Source organism: Aptenodytes patagonicus, chromosome 1, assembly GCF_965638725.1.
Source record: "Aptenodytes patagonicus chromosome 1, bAptPat1.pri.cur, whole genome shotgun sequence".
Classification (NCBI taxonomy): Eukaryota; Metazoa; Chordata; class Aves; order Sphenisciformes; family Spheniscidae; genus Aptenodytes; species Aptenodytes patagonicus.
In genome coordinates this window covers 129,752,730-129,771,998 of record NC_134949.1, presented here as the reverse complement: position 1 = coordinate 129,771,998, position 19,269 = coordinate 129,752,730, and the positions used below count along the sequence as shown (strand labels likewise).

Below are 19,269 nucleotides of genomic sequence, written 5' to 3'. Positions count from 1 at the left end.
ACTTTCTAACTGTCTAAAATCTTAACTGAGATTACAGCTACGGGAAACATATTTCCGAGGTAAGAATTAATTATTTATGTAACGTACAGGTCTGGGAAAGAGGCTGTAAAAGCCTTTAGCTCTGAGGCTGCATCATAAGGAGTCAAAGAGCTTCTGCACTTGCTTCAGTCCAGCTTTCACAGGATTGGAGCAGAAGACTGCTAAAAATCACATAAGGGGAGGAAAGTAAAAATTACTGTAGGTGCACTAACTGTGTGTATCAGCAAGTGAAAAAAACCCCATGGTAACCATTTAAACGTTGGAACTGGCTTTGTATTTTTTGTGTAGCATTAGAAAAAAAATACACTCTCCTCTAACTTAAGCTTGTGCTCTCATCCTTACGGTACGCACACAAGGCACAATCATTCAGGAGACGCTACTTCTGCCCTGCTTGTCTATGATATATTTCCTGTTGTGCAGATATTTTAATTCATATGCGACTGTTTGACATAATGTGCAGCAGCAGTCTTCTTGGTAAGAGTTATGGGTATCTCTTAGCTCATTAAAAGTAGTGAAGAAACTCGTCTGAGAGACAAGCTTATTAAGAAAATGAATATGCTTTACATAAAGAAAGCAGACTTTTTGTGGTGTCTGCTTTAGCTCATACTCTATCAATTTAGCTTATAAAAACAGATGACTCCTACTCAAGTCAGTCGAGAAATGTACTTTTCCTGTAGTTTTCACAAATCCTCTTCTACCAAGTATTTTAAAGCCTGAAATTGAGTCTAACTGCCTTCATTGAAGATGTTGAGAGCTAACTGCAGCGGAAGAGAATGGGACCAGAACTGTTTGCATCTAGTATTTCAATCTAGATTTGCAAAAAACAACGTGAGCTTTAGCAGCATTTCCAAGTATTTGTTTAAGTAATAGCACTCTGAAATAATTTTCTTAGAGAAAAGAATAAAAATGGAACAAACACTGAAGTTAGTCTGTGCATTAACTTTTCCTACCGGCTCTAGTATCCAGTTCTTGAAGCATACACTCCAGTTCAATGCTGCTCAGGCTGTAACATCTCATCTTCTATGCTGTCCTTTCAAAATCAACTGAGTAACCTTGCTAATGAAGTTTCTGAAGTAGGTAGCGATATTTTCACTTACGAGGCTAGTGGCTCAGCATCTTTCTTGACCCAAATCAAATAAAAAGAAAACCAATGCTAAAACATACGGAAGAAGTCAGTTTTGGTGATGAGATTAAAAATGTCCCTCTGATTTTGAACAGTTGCATGCTGTGGGTTGCATGACAGTGGCCAGGATTGTCTAAACTAGGTTACCATTTCCATGCAATAATCTTACCACTCTGAGACATTGAATAACCTAGTGTACTTTTATTAAGTAAATGGAAGCAAAGGTTAATGAACATTTATTGGACCAACTTAACACCTTGAAATCACAGGCATCAGTCAGACTGAGAGGCAGCATACTGATAAGATCAAGTTTTCTTTACAAATCTATGAGCCCCCGTACAAAAATAAAGTATAAAAGGGGCAAACAGAAACATTTGTTTCTTCCCAATCCCAGGGCTGCTTCTGAGGTCACATTCAGCATAAATTTAGAGAAGTCCAAGAGCCGCTCTAAATTATGCAGTGATATTTACAGTACTAGGAGGACCTTTCTCCAGTTGGAGATTGAAAAAAAATAAAAGAATCATAGCATTAGCTCTGCACCTGCACGAGTCTTCCCTATGCAAGCGAAGCTTCCAGCTGAATTTATGGCCGCCTTCTGCCCTCTACGTACCACACAAATAACAGAGACGCATCAGAAGGGTTTGGGCAGGGCAGGAGGCAGGGGAGGCATGGATCGGGCAGATTGAGGAGTCCTGGGCTTGCTCTGCGCTTCCTGGGACTGTGCTGAAAGCGGTTCACAGAGCTCACTGGGCTGCGTGGTTCAGCTGTACTTAAAGCCTAGGGGGGTTCCAAGTTAATCTTGTGCTAGCGAAGGTTCCTACAAGGAAAACAGTCTGTGGTAAAGAGGAGGCAGGACACTATGCTAACTGATGTGCTTTACAGTTTTTGTCTCTTGATAAAAGGCTATACAGTGAGAATAAAAGAAACAAAGCTCTCCAAGTTAGTCTTTCTACTGTGTAATATTAACTGAATGGTAGCTCCACTTAAGAAAAGCGTATTAGTTACATTAAATCACTACTTATTGTCATCTACACAAGGCAGAAGCACCCTCATGGGCCTTATGAGTTTTCTTTCCTTACAGGCTGGATACACAGAAACTCCAAGAAATTCACATTAAGAGAGTCAAAAGCATGTAGTCAAAACATTTATGGTGGACTATACCCAAATTATCAAAATTACTTTACCTGTTTAATGTCATAAATATTTGAGATGAAGAAGGTGTCACTGAAGTCAGATACCAATGCTTACCAGAGTAGTAGTTTGTATTTCTAACATCAGAAACACTCCACTGCTTGATTTTCAATCGGTCTTCCCATCTTTGTGCTTTACTGGGAAAAGAGGTAGTTTTGAGAGTGAACGAACCCGTCACTTCGATGAGCTCAGCTGGTGTTTAACACTACCATTGCAACAGCTGATCTACAGGAACACCTGCTAAGGTTCATCCAGGACTAAACTGACACGGCAGGACTACTTGAAAAATTACCTCTTACTCACTAAATAGTTCACAGTTTGCACCTATCCCCTTTTGCAGGGGCTAAATTCAGAACAGATGAGCAGCTCCTATTACTCCGATAGGCTCCCTCTCACTCGCCGGCTTGCTCATGCGAGGCCCACACAGATAGTTTCTCATCGGTTAGTCTCCAGCACTCCACAAACTACAAGCTCAAGGGACTCGGTTACAGTACTTGTTTCGGGACACAGTCACAAGAACTGTGATTCCAGCTGTAGCATAAGGGGGTTCAGCAGGCGGGGTAAAGCGACGGATCAAGTTCCCTTCCGTGCTGCAGGCTGCAAGCTGTGCTGTGAATGCTGCACAAAACAAACACCTTGCCTGACCTGGCTGGATGGGATGCCTAGCTGGACCTAGATTTTGCCTAAGGATTTCACAAGAATAGAGATTTGACCACCCGACCCTGCAGTAGGAGCAAGCAGGAGAAAATGAGCAACCTATGCACTTCATGATAATTACCCCTACGATAAAGGTTCCACCAAAAGGTGAGAACCTTTTCTGATTACACGTGCAGTGGTCCCAAACAACTGGAACAGCCCACAGATCAATTACAGCTGATAGTTCAACTTTGAGGATAAATCCTTTGAGAACACCGTATCATTTTAATATAAACACTAAACTTCAAACTATACAACAGCACAGCCAACCAAGCTTTGAAGACAAATCATTTTAAGGAACGCTGTATTTCCGACACCTAAAAAGAGGTGGCAATGCTTGCTTCTGCTAACCATTTTCAGAAAAAAATGCAAACCGTCTGGGCCAGTGAGAGCATGAAGAAGGGAAACAGAACACCAGGTCAGCACATGCTTAAATTTTCTGACTTGGCTCTGCTCTAATTCTGAACTAGTTGAACTTGTGCCCGTACGGGCGGAGCAGAGCCCCTGGAACAGAGTACAGGCTGTGCCCCTATAGGGGCCTTCCCTAAACAGGCTTGAAGAAACCTCTTCTCACTGCACGAGTCACTGACTTGTTCTTGAAACTCCCTGCGATGAAATGAAGGACCCAAAAGCATTTAATTGTTGAACACATAAAAGGAAGTATATTTAAAATAAAAAAAATTGGTCAGACTGTAGAGTCAATTACCATTTTTAAAGGAATTTACAGGGCTGTTGTAGATGAGTCTTTTGGAATAGTCAGTTTATCGCAATGCCTAAACTGGTTTCTTCATTGCACAGTATTTTCTTTTAAAATGTGTGCATTTTTAAACAATTACATACATATTAAAAATCAGCACTTCTTTGCTTAAACTTAATTAAAACGTTAATACTCTCAGACAACACAGATCTGAAGTGGTGAAACCAGTAATTGCCCCCTCCCACCTTACAACAAATTAAATTGAGACAAAATTACAAACACATTTCACTACATGATTATTATTAATAAAAATCAGGGTTTTTTTTTTATAAAGTTGCCCAAAATGCAAGGGATGTGCATAGGTTTACAACTTAGTCAGAATAATATTTTACTTTATTCCCTTGGGTACGTGTTCCCATGAACGGAATGTACTTTGCTGTAGATTACAGGTTTTATCAACACAGATACACCAACAGCATGAACGCTTGCGACTGTCCACATGCATTAAGAGTCAAGACCCAATTTCAAATTTCTAAAAGTTTTACAGAGTTCTTCAAAGAGACAGTATCACGTTACCTGGATGTTACACAAAAGTACTTAAAAATACTATCCTAGGGGAAAAAAAAAAAAAAGAGAAAAAAGGCCTTTAAAATTTATGAATTTGTTTCGTAACCACTAGACTAATTACTTCAAATAAATAAAGGAAAGCAAAGTATTCCAATCCATAAAATCAGACTCTAAAAAGAATGTAGTGTTCCACCCCCGAGTTAAGGTAACAGAATCATATTATTATTACTATTAAAATAGATTATAGAAAGCAGCATCTATTTTGTGCAGTTTTTAGGGGCCCTTGAAATAAAAAGCTATGATTTCCAAAAATATAACATTCCAAAGGACTGAATAATACATATATTTAAAGATACATTTTATTAAAGTTTAGGAGAAATGATTAAAAAAAAGATACTGTCTCTTTAAATTAGTGTTTAATTTTTTTCCCCCTCCTCCTATCTATTCGGACATGACAATAATTATATTTTAGGTCACACTACATCTAGGTAGTCTCTAGGGGCCAAGACCTGTTGACAAAAGGTCAATAACGAAGAGGTTTTCCATGTATGAGGTGGTTCCCAGTAATGACAGATTTTTTTTTTTCAATTCTCTCGTGACCGGTCTAGTAGACCCAGGAGACCGGGACCCACTGTGAGGCTGTACACACAAGCTCGATGGCTTCCTCCAGGTGCCTGATAGTTTCATCAATTTCATTGTTGATAATTGTTAGGTCAAAGTAGTGTGCATATGTTCTCTGTAAGATTTCAGACTCCTTCTGCAGGCGCTGAAGAGATTCATCCTGTTCGGCGGTCAGAAAAGAAAATGGGAGAGAGAAAAGTTGGATCCTTTCGTACTCTTCTACAACAGCTTTCTAACTGTTGCTTACAGAGACGGAAACGGGCAAAAAAGCCCCAGGGAGGCCTAGGTGGTTGAGATCCCCCACCTAAATCTATGGAAATCACACGGGAGAAATGGCACAATTTCTCTCTTGAAGCTGACATTCAAACAGCACTCAGTTATTGACATTACTTGAGACAAAACACAATTCTAGCGTTAAAAAAGCAAGGCAGAGGATGGAAGCTTAGAAAAGCAGCACAGACATGAGCAATGGAGACCATATACGACTAAAACGTACAAAGTGCACAAATACGAGCTATTGGGCCTACGTTCAGGTAAGAACACGAGAAACAGGAGAGGGTATATTGTCAGGTATCGGCTGTTCCCGGTTTTGGTAATGTTTTCTGTTCAACGTCAGTCTTCTGGGTCTACTTCCTTTAATAATCATTTACTGATAAGGAAGTTCTCACTCCGCGCTACCCTGTGGTTCCTATTTCAGAGCATGCCATTTCCAGCATCTCTTAGTGGGAGATCCTGAAGACGAACCACACAGCCTGCGCTCAAGAAGGGCCAGCGACAGCAGACTGGTGCTCTCCGTGGCTTTGTGTCAACGTCCTTACAGAACAAGCGCATCCTACTTTGTGGGCGCGCTACTGGACTCTGTGCAGCCAGCAGCGCTACAGCGACGGGCTTTGTTAGCGAGGTCTGCCTTTCTGAGAGAGCGGGATTGCGAAAGGCTTCTTTCTAGGGCTCTGCAGCAATTATAAGTTTGAATTCTCTTCCTGCAAATTCCCTTAGAAATTAAAAAAAAAAAATAATCATTTGCTGCTTTCAGGAACCTTGAAATAGCCGCAGGAAAGTAATCAAGTCCTTCCCGCCCCACAGGTTTGGGGTGGATATGGGGCAAAATTACATATAAACAGTATAGACTCCTGCTGCTCTGTAGTATCTATAGGGTCACCCTACTCGATGAATCAATGGGACATGCTTTATTATAACCGAGTTCTAGGCTGCAGGAAGTACAGACGCGGTGCCTATAGCTGGTTTCACAAGAAATTATTCTGGGAACAGAATTTTATCCAGCTAATAAGAGACTCCCCCCTCCCCTTTTTTCTGTTTAAACTTCCAAGTATTTGTAATTACAGTGGCAAGTAGCTGTGGAACAGCGGCTTTCAGGTCCTCTGAAGGGAACAACCTGCACTGAGACAGTTCTCCTTCCCTGTAGCTACGAAACCAGCCACTTCTGGAGGAGAAGTTCTGTACCAAAGTTACAGTTCTGCTTCTCTCCTGAAGCTGCAGCCTCAAACGAGGGGGGGATGTCACCTTCACTTGGTAACCACTACAAATTTCATTCAAAGTCAGACAAATACTCCTCACATGCGCTTCTGTACAAAGGATGCTCCTTGTATGGACCATTATGCATTGCCAGCGATGCCTGGAACTTCCGTAGAAAATACCAGTGCATGCAAATTCAATTTATGCTATTAACAAATTGGACAATATGGGTCAATACTACTATTAAATATTTTTGTGGAACATTTCATATGGCCCAGTGTCTTTAAGCCAAAAACCTAGTTAGGTAAACTGCCAACTTCTCATAGATTCCAAGAGAGACATGAATTTGTATCAGCAGAGGATTTAAACTTCTCTGCTTAAATTAACCTACAAAGGAAAAAAAAAATTCATACTTGTCAAGCAGAATATTTTCAGTGCTTTAAACATATCTAGCTAAGATTAATTTTATATTTAAAGCCAGTCTTAGCAAAATCATATTGCACCTTTAAAAGGGTTTTAATCTCATGGCACAAGGCTAACAGTACCTGAAAAAACCCCATGGAGCCTTAGAATTGTTAAGTCATATGTAGCTTTTTAACTGCTATTCAGATTTCCCATCAGCGTCATCTTTACCTACAAGTATGAGAACGAACTTTTCTCACTAAAGCATCTATCTTACTGTGACTGACAATAAAAATCTGAAAAACGTACAACTATCTCATCTTAAGAACAACAGCTGGTACGCAGAGAAGAATGAATACTAATATTTACCTTGCACACATAGAGGTCACAAAACTAAGATTTCAAAAAAATCATTAAATTCTAATATTTTTCTGACTTAGCTTCTCCTAGATCCAACTTTACTGGGAATAAAGTGGTTGTATTTTGGAATATTTAAATTTCCTAGCCTGTTGGAAATGTAGAACATTACTTCTTTCATATACTTTTAGGGGCAGTAGTAAGTTTGGGACAGGCCATTGCAGCAGTTTTCAAATAGGTTCAAACTTTCTCAAGTCCTGCAAAAAGAAAAGCGATTACAGTTCTTGATTTTTGTTTTATTCTGGGACCAAATTTCACCTGTGTTTGAGATAGAGTATCTATTTGTACATTCAAAACCATGGCAGACTTGGCTAAGTGTTTCCTCTGTGTCTGTAAGTCTTAAATGCCAAAATTAATCTTTGAAGCTAACACTTCCTCAAAATTTTTGCTGTAGTAAGTTCCTCTCAATTTCTCTAAAATTTCTTAATTCGATTTTGAATAGTGAACATCCCAGATTATTCTCCAAGAAGAATATTTTCCAGCAGTTGTGCTCTCAATAGTGTCAAGAAAGAAGATACTTATCAAAATGTCCAGCTAGCTGCAGACAGACAAATGAATGGCCACAACTTCAGTAATTTCACATTTTGGAGCAGAACATCTGTCTTTTCTTCTTCCCCCAGCTCTCATGCAACAGGCCCATTTTATGTGGGTCTAGCTGCAGTGTGTCCATTATTGGAACACACTTTTCTTTCCTATCACTAGAATTCAGTTCACTTTCCTAATCTTCTCTCCTTCTCCACCACAGCTGGGACAGAAAGAAGAGAAACATGGCTTTTATCCACAAAATCTCTCCCACGTGCATAATGGCCACCAGTGATATCTTCAGTTTGTGAGGGCTGGGTTTTTTTGGCCTTCAAGTTCATAGGACAATAGTTGCTGCTTGTGACAGTCAAAGCACAGCCTAACAAATTACTAATATTCCCTTCTAAGGCTGTGAACAATGTATAAACACACCATCAGGCCTTTGCCAATTCTGCTCCAACAGAAAGAAACTCTCCTCAATTTAAACAGCTGGTGGACTGCAAACTTCTTAAGAAAAATTCCTTTTAGACTTTGGCTGTAGGAAGGGAGGAAGAATAGCGAAAGTTCAGAAGAGTTTGGCTCAGTAAAGATTTACACATGGCTCAATAAAGATTTAGATCAAAAAAGTGGAGCCTGTCAACTCCTCTTTGCTGTTGTCTGGGCAATGGGAGGTAGAAAACAGCTGGAGGAAAGAGGAGCTACTCCAGTGTTTCCTGATACGCTCTCTCCTCTTTCTGTTTTAGCACAGCAATAATCTGATTTAAGTCTCCTTTGTGATTAGACAGGTGGATACACTCTGGGAGATTTCCTATATGATTTAAACTGGTTTTGTGCTTTGCAGAATTGCTCGTGGTGCACTGCTATATTCAGTTGGAAAGTACAATATTTTGCCTCCTACCTCTTGCTGTGTGATCCTTGATTACTGAGCTATTTTGTGTGGTCTATGATAGCCTAAAGTGTCTCAAGAGAGATACTTTTAAGATCAGGTCTCTGCACTGATTTTACCACAAAGTTCAGATGTATAGCTGTAAGAGTAGAAATTTTACTCTCTAGTTTCTTTTTACTAGCAGATAATTTTAGCGCAGATATCTGAAGTCATTATTACATTAAATTTTTATTCCAATGGCAAAAGTAACGTTGAATGGGAACAAGCATATCTACATTCTAAAACTACTGAAATAACCAGGACTACCTTGTCAGCCCCTAGCTGGTACTTACAGGCAATTTTCTGCACCATTTTGGCAGCTATGTACAATTAGTACGAGTGCAGGAAAATGAAAAGAAAAGCAAAGATGAAATTTAAGAAAACATAAGGGGGGAAAAAAGGACAGTCATTTACAGAACTATTCTCAAAAAGCGTAAGTGAAATAAACAAAGCAGGATAAGAGGATAAACAGAAAGGGATACTCACTATGCAAATGAACCTTTGAAAAGAAAGCATGAATGGGAAATATGAAACACACACTCTCCACCCTTGTTTTGCTGCCTTGCAGGCTGCTAACACACGGACACAATTTGCATATCTCCCTTCATGCAGCCCAGTAAACCTTGGAAAATAGGATCCTGTATTCGGGTAAGGTCTGTTGCTATTACCGTTTCCTGCTCCTCCCTTTCCTTAAGTTTAACTGACTCATAAATTAGCATGCTTTTTAAGTGTGGCCTCAGTTCAGCAATTCATGTGCCTGAGTGAAACCCTGTGTGCACAGAGACTTCAGTCACAAGAACTTAAAATAAAGACACAGTCTTACAGCACGAATGCAAATATTTAAACATAATACTTTACTTCTACTAATATTTCTTTGGCATGAACAAATATTTCCCCACCACTACTATAAAAGGTACATTTCTGTCCTCTTCCCAGTGTACTAAGCAAAACGTTTTCTCCCCCGTATGAACTGTCCCAAATGTCTCTGTATTATATCCTACAGCTGGAAGATTAAAAGTTAAGTACCACTGGCAGATGAGTGAGGCCAAGGAAGACTATTTGGGAGCTGAGACACAGGTATGGAGGCAACAAACCCAGGCAATTACATCATTCCACAGGGTACCTGGCTGCCTGAGCGCTGCTGTAAGCACAATGCTTGCCTGACACATCCTAAGAACGATTCTAGCTATTTTTAAGTGATGCCATGCCATTTGCTTGCACAAAAGCAAATTCAGTGTAGAATACAAAGTTTTAGTATTTTCTCAAGATCATACCAATTTACAGCACACACCAACACCAGCAGTTAGACAAACTGTCACTTCATGAACATTGCAAATTGTGATGTTCTGAGAGATCTTCGTCTGTACACTCGTGACATTTAGCAGTTAGCGTACGGATCCATACGCCACAGTGAAATGACATAACTTACTGCTGTGCAAGTTAAAAGATCCTTCTTCCCCCTCCCATCTCTCTTCGTGGCTATATGCTTTCACTACTTTGCAGTGGCTATATGCTTTCAAGGCATTGGTGCTTGTCAGAGCCTTTGTGAGCTGCTTGAAAACTGAAAAAAATCCAATTTAGAGCTAAAGTGGCTCACTAAAGGATCTGGTAAGTGCCACAGCCAGTGCAGACTGGCAGTATATGTCCCAGAAGCAAGTTAGAGAGAATCACTCCCTTCAGCAACAGCGAACTAGTAGAATGCCTCAGCTGCCAATAAAATTGCAGCTTGAGGCCAATAATTTTCACTCTCTACTTGCTATTTTAACAATCATTCAGGGTATTTGCATTTAAATATGTTTGTCTTGTTCCTTATTTTCCCGCAAGCCTCTGCAGTGATGTCATAGTTTCATACTTATGATATTGTAATTACATTTCTATAGAAACAGGCTGTAGAGACATGGCTTCTGACTTTATTTTTGCGTGATCAAGGAGACATCTAGGAGATTTGGAATAGATTCATGGTCAAATCCAGTTAATTAAATACCTTAATATCATGGTTTATAAAAGGCTGAGCAGTTAAAGTGTTTGTATAAATACTGTTTGCCCTGTTGCGAGCTAAATCCAGAATTGCTTGATATCATCTTTGAAATCAGTAGCAATCTGCAGAGCAGATACTCTACAAAAACTAAGTAGGAAATTCAGGATATGGGCCTCCATGAATACTTAACATTATTCCACAAGCAATTACACCTTTGGTCAAAGCTTCCAATTCTTAGAGAACAGTCTTTGAAATAAATAAGCCTATTTCTGATATATATTTGCTGTACTAAAAGATAGAGGTGGGATGACAGCACAGTCACGCACACCCATTTCTTCAGTTCAGGCCAGCTGTAATCTAGTGCTAGCACTGCAACTCAGAATTGAGTAATTTGTGCTAATGATTTGTCAAGGATTTGGAAATGGATCTTTGAGCTAGGGCAGGGAATGAAATAAAAGAATACGTATTTTTAGAATACATCATGTGGATCCTTCAACTTGAAGGTTATATTTTGAATTAGAAAAATCAGTTAATAAACAATAAATACCCCTCAATCAACTTAATAATGCTGCCATACAATTGTCTTTCTGCCTCTCCATTTACAGACAAGGAAACAATTAAAGAGTCTTATCTGCATATTTGAATGCCATCCTTAATTTTGTCTCTGATAGGACATTAGAGTGCAACATGCCATACCTCATTAATGCCTGGGGTAATCGTAGGTGCAGCAATAAAAACAACAAAAGGAGCAAACTCTGCAGTTCTCAGGACCTTCAATGCCTAGGTGAAAAAAAATCAGATACTTTAGAAGAATCCCCCAGCAATCAATGTGAAATAAGTTTAGTCACACAAGCAAAAGATACAAAATTATGATTTACCAACGCTGGTATTTGTTTTTAACTGATCTGGAGTCAAGACCTTAGTAATACAGACACTTAACTTTTTGCATTATTTTACATTCTTGGTGGTCAAACTATATATTTATCCTTAATTAAAGTGAGTTTTCAAGGCAATGAAAGCTTTAGCATTTTCAGAGAGGCTCTTCCCATACAGTCTCAAAGACTGCAGAATTCTGTTTGCATTTAAACTGAATGATTAACACCAGGTAAAAAAATTCAGTCATGCCATAAATAGGGAAAAGAGCCAACTGTATTTTAGAATAAATCTTGATTAGAATATAATTTTTTGTCTGACTTTTTCTACCTGCCAAGACTTTTTGTTATTATTTTCTGAAACAAATGAGAATGTGATGTGAGAAGTTCGAAGTTTTAAAAGTAAGCATAGTGAAGTTTTTAAAAAGTGAGCATAGCACTAATGCAGTAAATGCAGCACCAATCCCCTGAACCAAATCTATGCAAAAGAAGAGTTCTCATTAAAAAGTTGACTTAGTCATAATTTACTGAGTGACACACAGAGCTGCCATAAGTGAAACTGGTACAGATCCAAGCTAGACCGGAGTGCAGGACAGCAAGTAAACATATCTCAGGTGAACTCAAACGGATGGACAAGATAAAGTAAGACTACTAAAGGTCAGTCTTTTTTTGCTCCTTCCACTTCCTGTCTTCTCCAAACTTTAAAAAGCAAGCAAACAAAAACCCAACCAAAAACCCCAACCATCCTTTTCCCAAGCTAAAGAGGTTTTCATCTCTGCTGCTTGAAACCCACCTATATATATCATCTATGCCAACCTCCTCTAAACAAGAGATAAAACTCCAGATGTGAAAGTCAAGAAAACTCACATAACTAAGAGTACCCAAGGGAAAACAGGCAAGCAGTGTAAGATAACTAGGAATAAGTCCACAGGCAGGCTGGCCTTAATGAGCTGAGGCGGATGCATGAGGAAGCTGGCTAAGAAAGAGGCTTGCTGGACACATGCTGGAGGAAGTGTAGCAAAGGTGGCTGTTACCAAATGTAAATATATTCTAACAGAGATTCAAATGGCTTCTGAGAAGTGCAAGGCTTCTGAATAACGCAAATTGAAAAGGTTTATCGAGAGAGTTTGCTTTTAACAGCTGCTCCATTTGAACTAAGTATAAATGCTGCTCTCCCTGAATACTGTTACGTGTGGGATTTTATTTTTCAGAACAGCACCACACCAGCATACTATGTGAACTGTCCTCAATAATTTAGTCAGGTATCTTATTTCTGTTATGAAATTCTTAAAGAATTTTAACTTCTTGAATCCATTCACAAAGAAGAAAGAAGGCAGCAAATTTAAATAGATAACACTATTACCCTCTAATACAGCATCAAAGAGAAATTTTTGAAAATACCGAAACATTACTCCTGGCAGGCAATGACAATCACTTGTTTTGATACATTTCACTGGACATGAGACTAATATATTAAAACGTTACATGGTAAGTAGCTTTTCAAGCTATAGTGGTTGCATACCAAGCTAAACTATGAATTTGTTTCTGCTGTATGTTCTTCTAACCAGATGAATACCAGAATTCTACTTCACAGATTGATACCTTGGTGTTCCAGGGACTTTTGTTCCACATTACTGTATGCATTACTTATCTAGTGTGCAATCAATAAAAATAAATACATCTCGATAAAATAAGGTTGAAGGATTTGTGATCAGTCCCATCTTCAAATACTTCTAATTAGTTACCTGAGGTTCTACATCAAGTATTGCAATTAGTCCCTGCTCATGGATCTTCCGTATTGTTTCCAGTTTTGTCCCATACATTGCATCCTCGTGGCTGCCATATTCCAAATATTCATTGTTTGATATATCCTGCATCATTTGGTCATGTGATACAAAGTAGTAATTTTTCCCATTTTCTTCATCTTTCTTTGGAGGTCGGGTTGTGTCTGAAAATACGAAATATTTTTAGTACAAAAGCAATATTAAGCTTATATATGGCTTTTTGTTTGGTTTATCAATACTTATTCACTGAATGATGACCTGTCAAATCACATACAGAACAATGAAGCATGAGCTTGGGGTAGGCAGAATGACAGGGGCTGGGAAAAGCAGGAGATTGGGGGATGCGTGTTGGGAAAAGCAGGAGATGAAGGGATGTGGAAAGGTAAAAATCAAAAGGTAACAGAGGAAGAACAGAAGGTCATAAATAACCTTTACCTGGTCAAGACTATAAGACTCTATCAGCTGCTTTCAACAGCAAACAAAGGCCAGATCTCGCAGTTTTTAATAGTTTCTAAACAATTCAATTAACATCTCCATTTTACCCCAGGGGCTGGTATTGGGCCCAGTCCTGTTCAACATCTTCATTAATGATCTGGATGATGGGGTGGAGTGTACCCTCAGCAAGGATGCCAATGATACAAAACTGGGAGGAGTGACTGATACACCAGAGGGTCATGCTGCCATCCAGAGGGACCTTGACAAGCTGGAGAAAGAGGTTGACAGGAACCTCATGAAGTTCAACAAGGGGAAATGTGAAGTCCTGCACCTGGGGAGGAACAACCCCATGCACCAGTACGTGCTGGGGGCTGATCAGTTGGAAAGCAGCTCTCCAGAAAAGGCCCTGTGGGGGGTCCTGGTAGACACTCAGTTGAACATGAGCCAGCAGTGTGCCCCTGTGGCAAAGAAGGGCTAAATGTATCCTGGGCTGCATTAGACAAAGTATTGGTAGCAGGTGGAGGGAGGTGATTCTTCCCCTCTACTCAGCACTGCTGAGGCCAAACCTGGAGTGCTGGGTCCAGTTCTGGGCTCCCCAGTACAGGAGAGACATGGACATACTGGAGAAAGTCCAGTGAAGGGGCACTAGTGACTGGAGCATCTCTCCTGTGAGGAAAGGCTGAGAGAGCTGGGACTGTTCAGCCTGGAGAAGACAAGGCTCAGGGGGGATCTCATCAATGAGTACAAATATCTAAAGTGAAGGTGTAAAGAAGATGGAGCCAGTCTCTTTTCAGTGGTGCTCAATGACAGGACAGGAGGTAATGGGCACACGCTGAAACATGGGAGCTTCCATCTGAATATAAGGAAACACTTTTTCACTGTGAAGGTGACCAAGCACTGGCACAGGTTGCCCAGAGAGGTGGTGGAGTCTCCATCCTTGGAGATATTCAGAAGCCACCTGGACATGGTCCTTGGCAACTGGCTCTAGGTGGCCCTGCTTGAGCAGGGGGATTGGACCAGATGACCTCCAGAGGTAAGGATCTCAACCATTCTGTGATTCTGTAGGTCATCTGCTCCTCTTTTCCCACAGGCACGCTTATCTTTCTTCTAATATTCCCTCATACTGATTTACTCTTATATTTTTACACTATCACATTTATGTTGGTGACATATCTGAAACACCACATCTCTTCCCAATCTAATCCCGTACCTTCCAACAACCCTATCATAATTTCAAACAAGGTATCCAAAAATTGAATTCATCTTCTATTTTTAACTATACCTACTACTGTTCTGAGGATTAATTAGCAGTGTTCTGAGGATTAATTAGCATATTTTAAAGATGAAAAGTTCTATAGAAATATTATAGATCATAGTTATTATTTTAAGGTATTCAAGAACAATGGATTATATAAACCATATAATATCACTATACTACTCACTGCTGCCCTAGGTCTACTGAATTTACATACTCTTACATTTCTCCCAAATCCTCTTCTTTTGTAAAAGCATTTCTGTATTTTCATTTTTTTACTTAAATTCTTATGAGGTTTTCTTCTTCTGAGTGTGAAAGTATAAGTCTGAAAAGTGGGTGAGGGCCTGATTACTTGTGGTCAAGAAAGATGAAAGCTACTTAGCAATAACATACTTTTCAAATATATTGCTTCTGCAGACGTATGTGGTAAGAGATGTATGGCCTACTAATCCTTTTAATTAAGTACCATTGTGTGTGCCATGACCTTTACGATCAGGTTTTCAGTAAGTAGATAATTTCTTCATAAAGCATTCCCCAAAACTCCACACCCAACTTAAGGCCTATCTCAGAAGCTACCTATTCCTACCACGGTTTTGTAAAAGAATGCAGAAAATGCAGTAAAATCCATCCCTCAGAGTTGGAAAGAATAAATTCAGTTACCTAGAGTCAGCTGAAAGACAGATCAGGTTCCCATAATACTTAAAGTGTATGTGATATATTTTGTATGATCTATTTATATCACTAACATAAGGAAGTAATTTGGGTCTCTAAACACCAGCATAAAGTGCTATTTTAACTGCCCTTAATGCCTTAGATCTGAAACACCCACATGGGACTATTAGATATAACACAGGCGTTAAAGGAGACCATTGCTCTTCTGGAGTGGGGCTGGAGGTCAGGTGATGTCTAAAACAGGCATCTAAACATCATACTGATGCTTAAACACCTGAATTTCATCCTGATTTGCAGTCTAGTCTCTTTAGTCTTCTTACATAATCAGTGAAGCAATTTCAGTGCTTCCACAGAGCAGGAACCTAATGCAGGCAATCTAAGGCATGCTTGTCACGGTATAGGTGAGTCCATTTTAATAGGCATTTGAAGATAAAATAACTAGCTCAGCTTCTACCTCCCCACAGCAGTACAGTTAGTACTTGAGAGAGACTGGGTGAAAAGCATGCTGTAAAGCATTTATTACTGTTTTAAGTTCTCTGTAATGGAGAACATATTTGCTGGGTTACTACTCCCTTCCCCCTATATAGTCTTGTCTGTATTGAATAACATAGGTACAATGTACATCACATACTCCTGGCACTGCACTTTTAAAGTGTCTAATCCAGGATTTTAGTGTCGAGATATAAACAGCAGTGTGACAAACAGTGCAGTTTCACATTGCTGCTGGAGTGGTCTAATGGTTCATGCTTTCAAAAGGGCTAGGTCTTTCTGTTTTCCTTCTGCTGGCACTGGTCTTTGTCTAACTCCTTAGCGAGCAAGCCTGGGGAACTTAAATCAGCAGCAAACGAATCCTTTTCCCCTTCCAAATAGGTTTACAGATAAGTTCTTAAAAGTAATACTTTTTAGCAACAACAAAAGCCTTATAGGTAGAAAAACACCTAAGTGCAATTTTAAAGTAAAGCACTGGCAAGGTATAAAGAAAATTAAATTAATGCATAATGGTCATCAGTGTCACTTCTGAGCCATGCATGGTGCTTCTGAAATCAGCCTGAAATAGAGTGGACAGATTTAGCTGGATGCTCTTGTTTCAGAATGCCTAGCTTGAGGAAAAAGGGTGCATCTCCAAGTGATCATGTAGTAGGATATGCAATTTGTGCATGGTTTTGGTAGAGATTGTCATGAAGGGAAAACACCCCTGTGCTCTTTGTAACAACCCACTTCTAAGCAGTGAAGTTAATTGCGTTTTTTCTTTTTCTTATTGTCGTCTCTGGAAACTTGAAGTTATTTTAGTATAATACCAGTCCTCAAGGCTAGGCTGTGAAAAGTAATTTAAAACATTGAGATAAGGTACACATTAAAGTTTTCCTCTAAATCCAGTTTATACTTCTTCTCATGGGAATTATATACAGTTTTCAACGTCATGGCTGTTCCAGTCTTAGCTGAACTGTAAATGCAAGATTAGCAGAGAAAAATGAAAAATGTTTTAGCCTTCATTCTGAATTAACAAACATTTGGGGTAGAGAGAAGTATGCTTAACAAGAAGTTTTGTGAATGCTAGGAAACATTCCATGTAAAAATGGTGTTACTTACTACCCCTCCCTCTGAAAAAACAAAAGAAGAAATATACCCAGTCCTAACACAGTTCCCACCTTTAAGACAGGATTCGTCTCAGCAGAACTGAACACATATAGTACTACAATGGGTATATTGTCAAGGATGCTACAAGCAATTCTGCACTACATTGAACATTGCTACTTACGAGGAATGGGGTAAGCAAATCTGTCCGGGTGTTTTGTGATGAGTGTGTTTTTTATGTGTCTTCTTCCAACACCATGTGCACCTAATCCACAACACAAAAATGAATTACAAATTTTCCACCAGAAGGGGTTCAAAACTATGCTGTTATGTTCAGAATAATAACTCAAAATTACCTAGTAAGACTAGTGTTTTCCTTTTGAATGCTGGCAGTTTTACTACTTCTTCATACGTGACGAGATCTAATTGATCAAACACTAAAACACAAAAGAAACCCCCACAGGGATAAGAAAAAAAGGCATATTAAGGGTGATAATTAATTGTGCTACAAATTATAATTTTAGCAAGTTTTACATTTACAATACAAAGTAATATGTTATGGAAAATAAAACCATTTCATTATGCAATTTTAACAAGTATTCATTTAAAAAACTGTTAAAAAGCAATAACAAAGCTACTGAAATGCTCAGGAAAGTTTGCATGTCCTTTCATGCAGTGTTCAGCAGACCACAAAAATTAGCTAAAATGGCATGCCATTCACGTTTGCATTCCTAAGAAATAGCAATACTAAAGAAAAATCTGTAGACAGTGACCAACATGAATACAATATGAGAACATCTATTTACACTAAAGATAGGGATACTTTCATAATCATGTTTTAACAAGATCTATGAGAATTGTATAGAGAAGAGTGTTAATACTTTGTGGTATATATTCTTCAAAGCTACCACCGTATTAATTGTAATTAGAGTTCTCTTTAAACACATGTGCTAGTTAAATTGACATGCTTTTAAAACTTGTGACAGAATGACGAATTCTAACGAAAAGTGATGGCATTACATAAAAGAACCTCCACCGTATTTAGGGAAAAATTGTAAAAGTATTATTTCAGAAATAATTTCAGCTGCAGTTGAAATTGGATGAATTCCATCACGCCTATCAATCTACTGTCAATTGCCAAGGTATGTAATGATCGACAAATCAAGTTTTGTTCATTAAAAACAGCTTATTGCTCCTGTGCCCAATAACACATCATCTGTGGTAATTCTTGCAGAACTCTAATGAAAGAAGAAGCCAGGAGGCAGTTAATTATATTTATAAAGATTACACAAATCAGCAATTGTGAGCAGAATAACAAACGAGTTTTCAGTTCTGTATTTATGCGTGCTATAAAAAGAAGGGAGGAGAGACTGCATCTAAAGTATGGGATTCTTTGAGTGTTTCCAAGTCCTAAGCTGGTGTATTCACCTGAACTATACCCCATCCATCTTTTAGGATGAGTCTGGATATATCCCTCTCCCTCTCCCCCTATCCAAAACCCCTTAGGAAAGTAGGCAGTGGCAGGAGCTGTAGTTTGCTTGCTCCAGAAGTCCCCAGCCACCAAGATCATCATTAAGACTGTGGAGCCTACCAGAAAGCACATGCTTTTGTACTAAAGTCCCAGTTAAAGCAGCAAAGGATTTAACTTAATGTATTTCTTTTTATAGGGCAGATTTTTCAATTCAACAGCAGTCTTTTTACCCTAGAGAAAAAAATACAACTACTTCAATTTGGTCAAACTACAAATTAGTCAATTGACATACTCAACTCTTTAAGACCTTGAAAAGATAGAGATATGAAAACTTCCTAGTCCATTTGAAGCAATTTGAATTTAATTCTAAACAAGAATCTCTTTCAACCTTTCCCCAAATATTACAAGCAAGAATTTAGTCATATTTTTCTTCCATTTCGCAAACCTACAAACATGGAATTCTTACTACTGTCTTTTTTGCACCTTCACACTATTTAAACTAATTAATAATTCATTTCATATTAGAAAGGGCTAAAGATCTACAACACATTAAA

At 38.9% G+C, this 19,269-nt stretch overlaps 1 protein-coding gene across 11 annotated transcripts in view; it reads right to left on the bottom strand.

The window, feature by feature from the left end:
* Positions 1–1,348: 1,348 nt before the first annotated feature.
* Positions 1,349–19,269, bottom strand: part of CASK (calcium/calmodulin dependent serine protein kinase) — a 235,006-nt gene continuing 217,085 nt past the window's right edge. For 7 of the 11 annotated variants that reach the window (XM_076355172.1, XM_076355195.1, XM_076355214.1 and 4 more), the window contains 5 exons: positions 17,601–17,681; positions 17,429–17,509; positions 13,269–13,471; positions 11,348–11,431; positions 1,349–5,094 (listed from right to left, as the gene is read on the bottom strand). In XM_076355172.1, coding sequence (XP_076211287.1) covers positions 4,918–5,094; positions 11,348–11,431; positions 13,269–13,471; positions 17,429–17,509; positions 17,601–17,681 — 626 coding nt within the window. In that variant the 3' untranslated portion in view covers positions 1,349–4,917. The remainder of the gene's footprint in view (positions 5,095–11,347; positions 11,432–13,268; positions 13,472–17,428; positions 17,510–17,600; positions 17,682–19,269) is intronic. The other 4 variants (XM_076355180.1, XM_076355205.1, XM_076355224.1 and 1 more) reach the window with 1 other exon arrangement.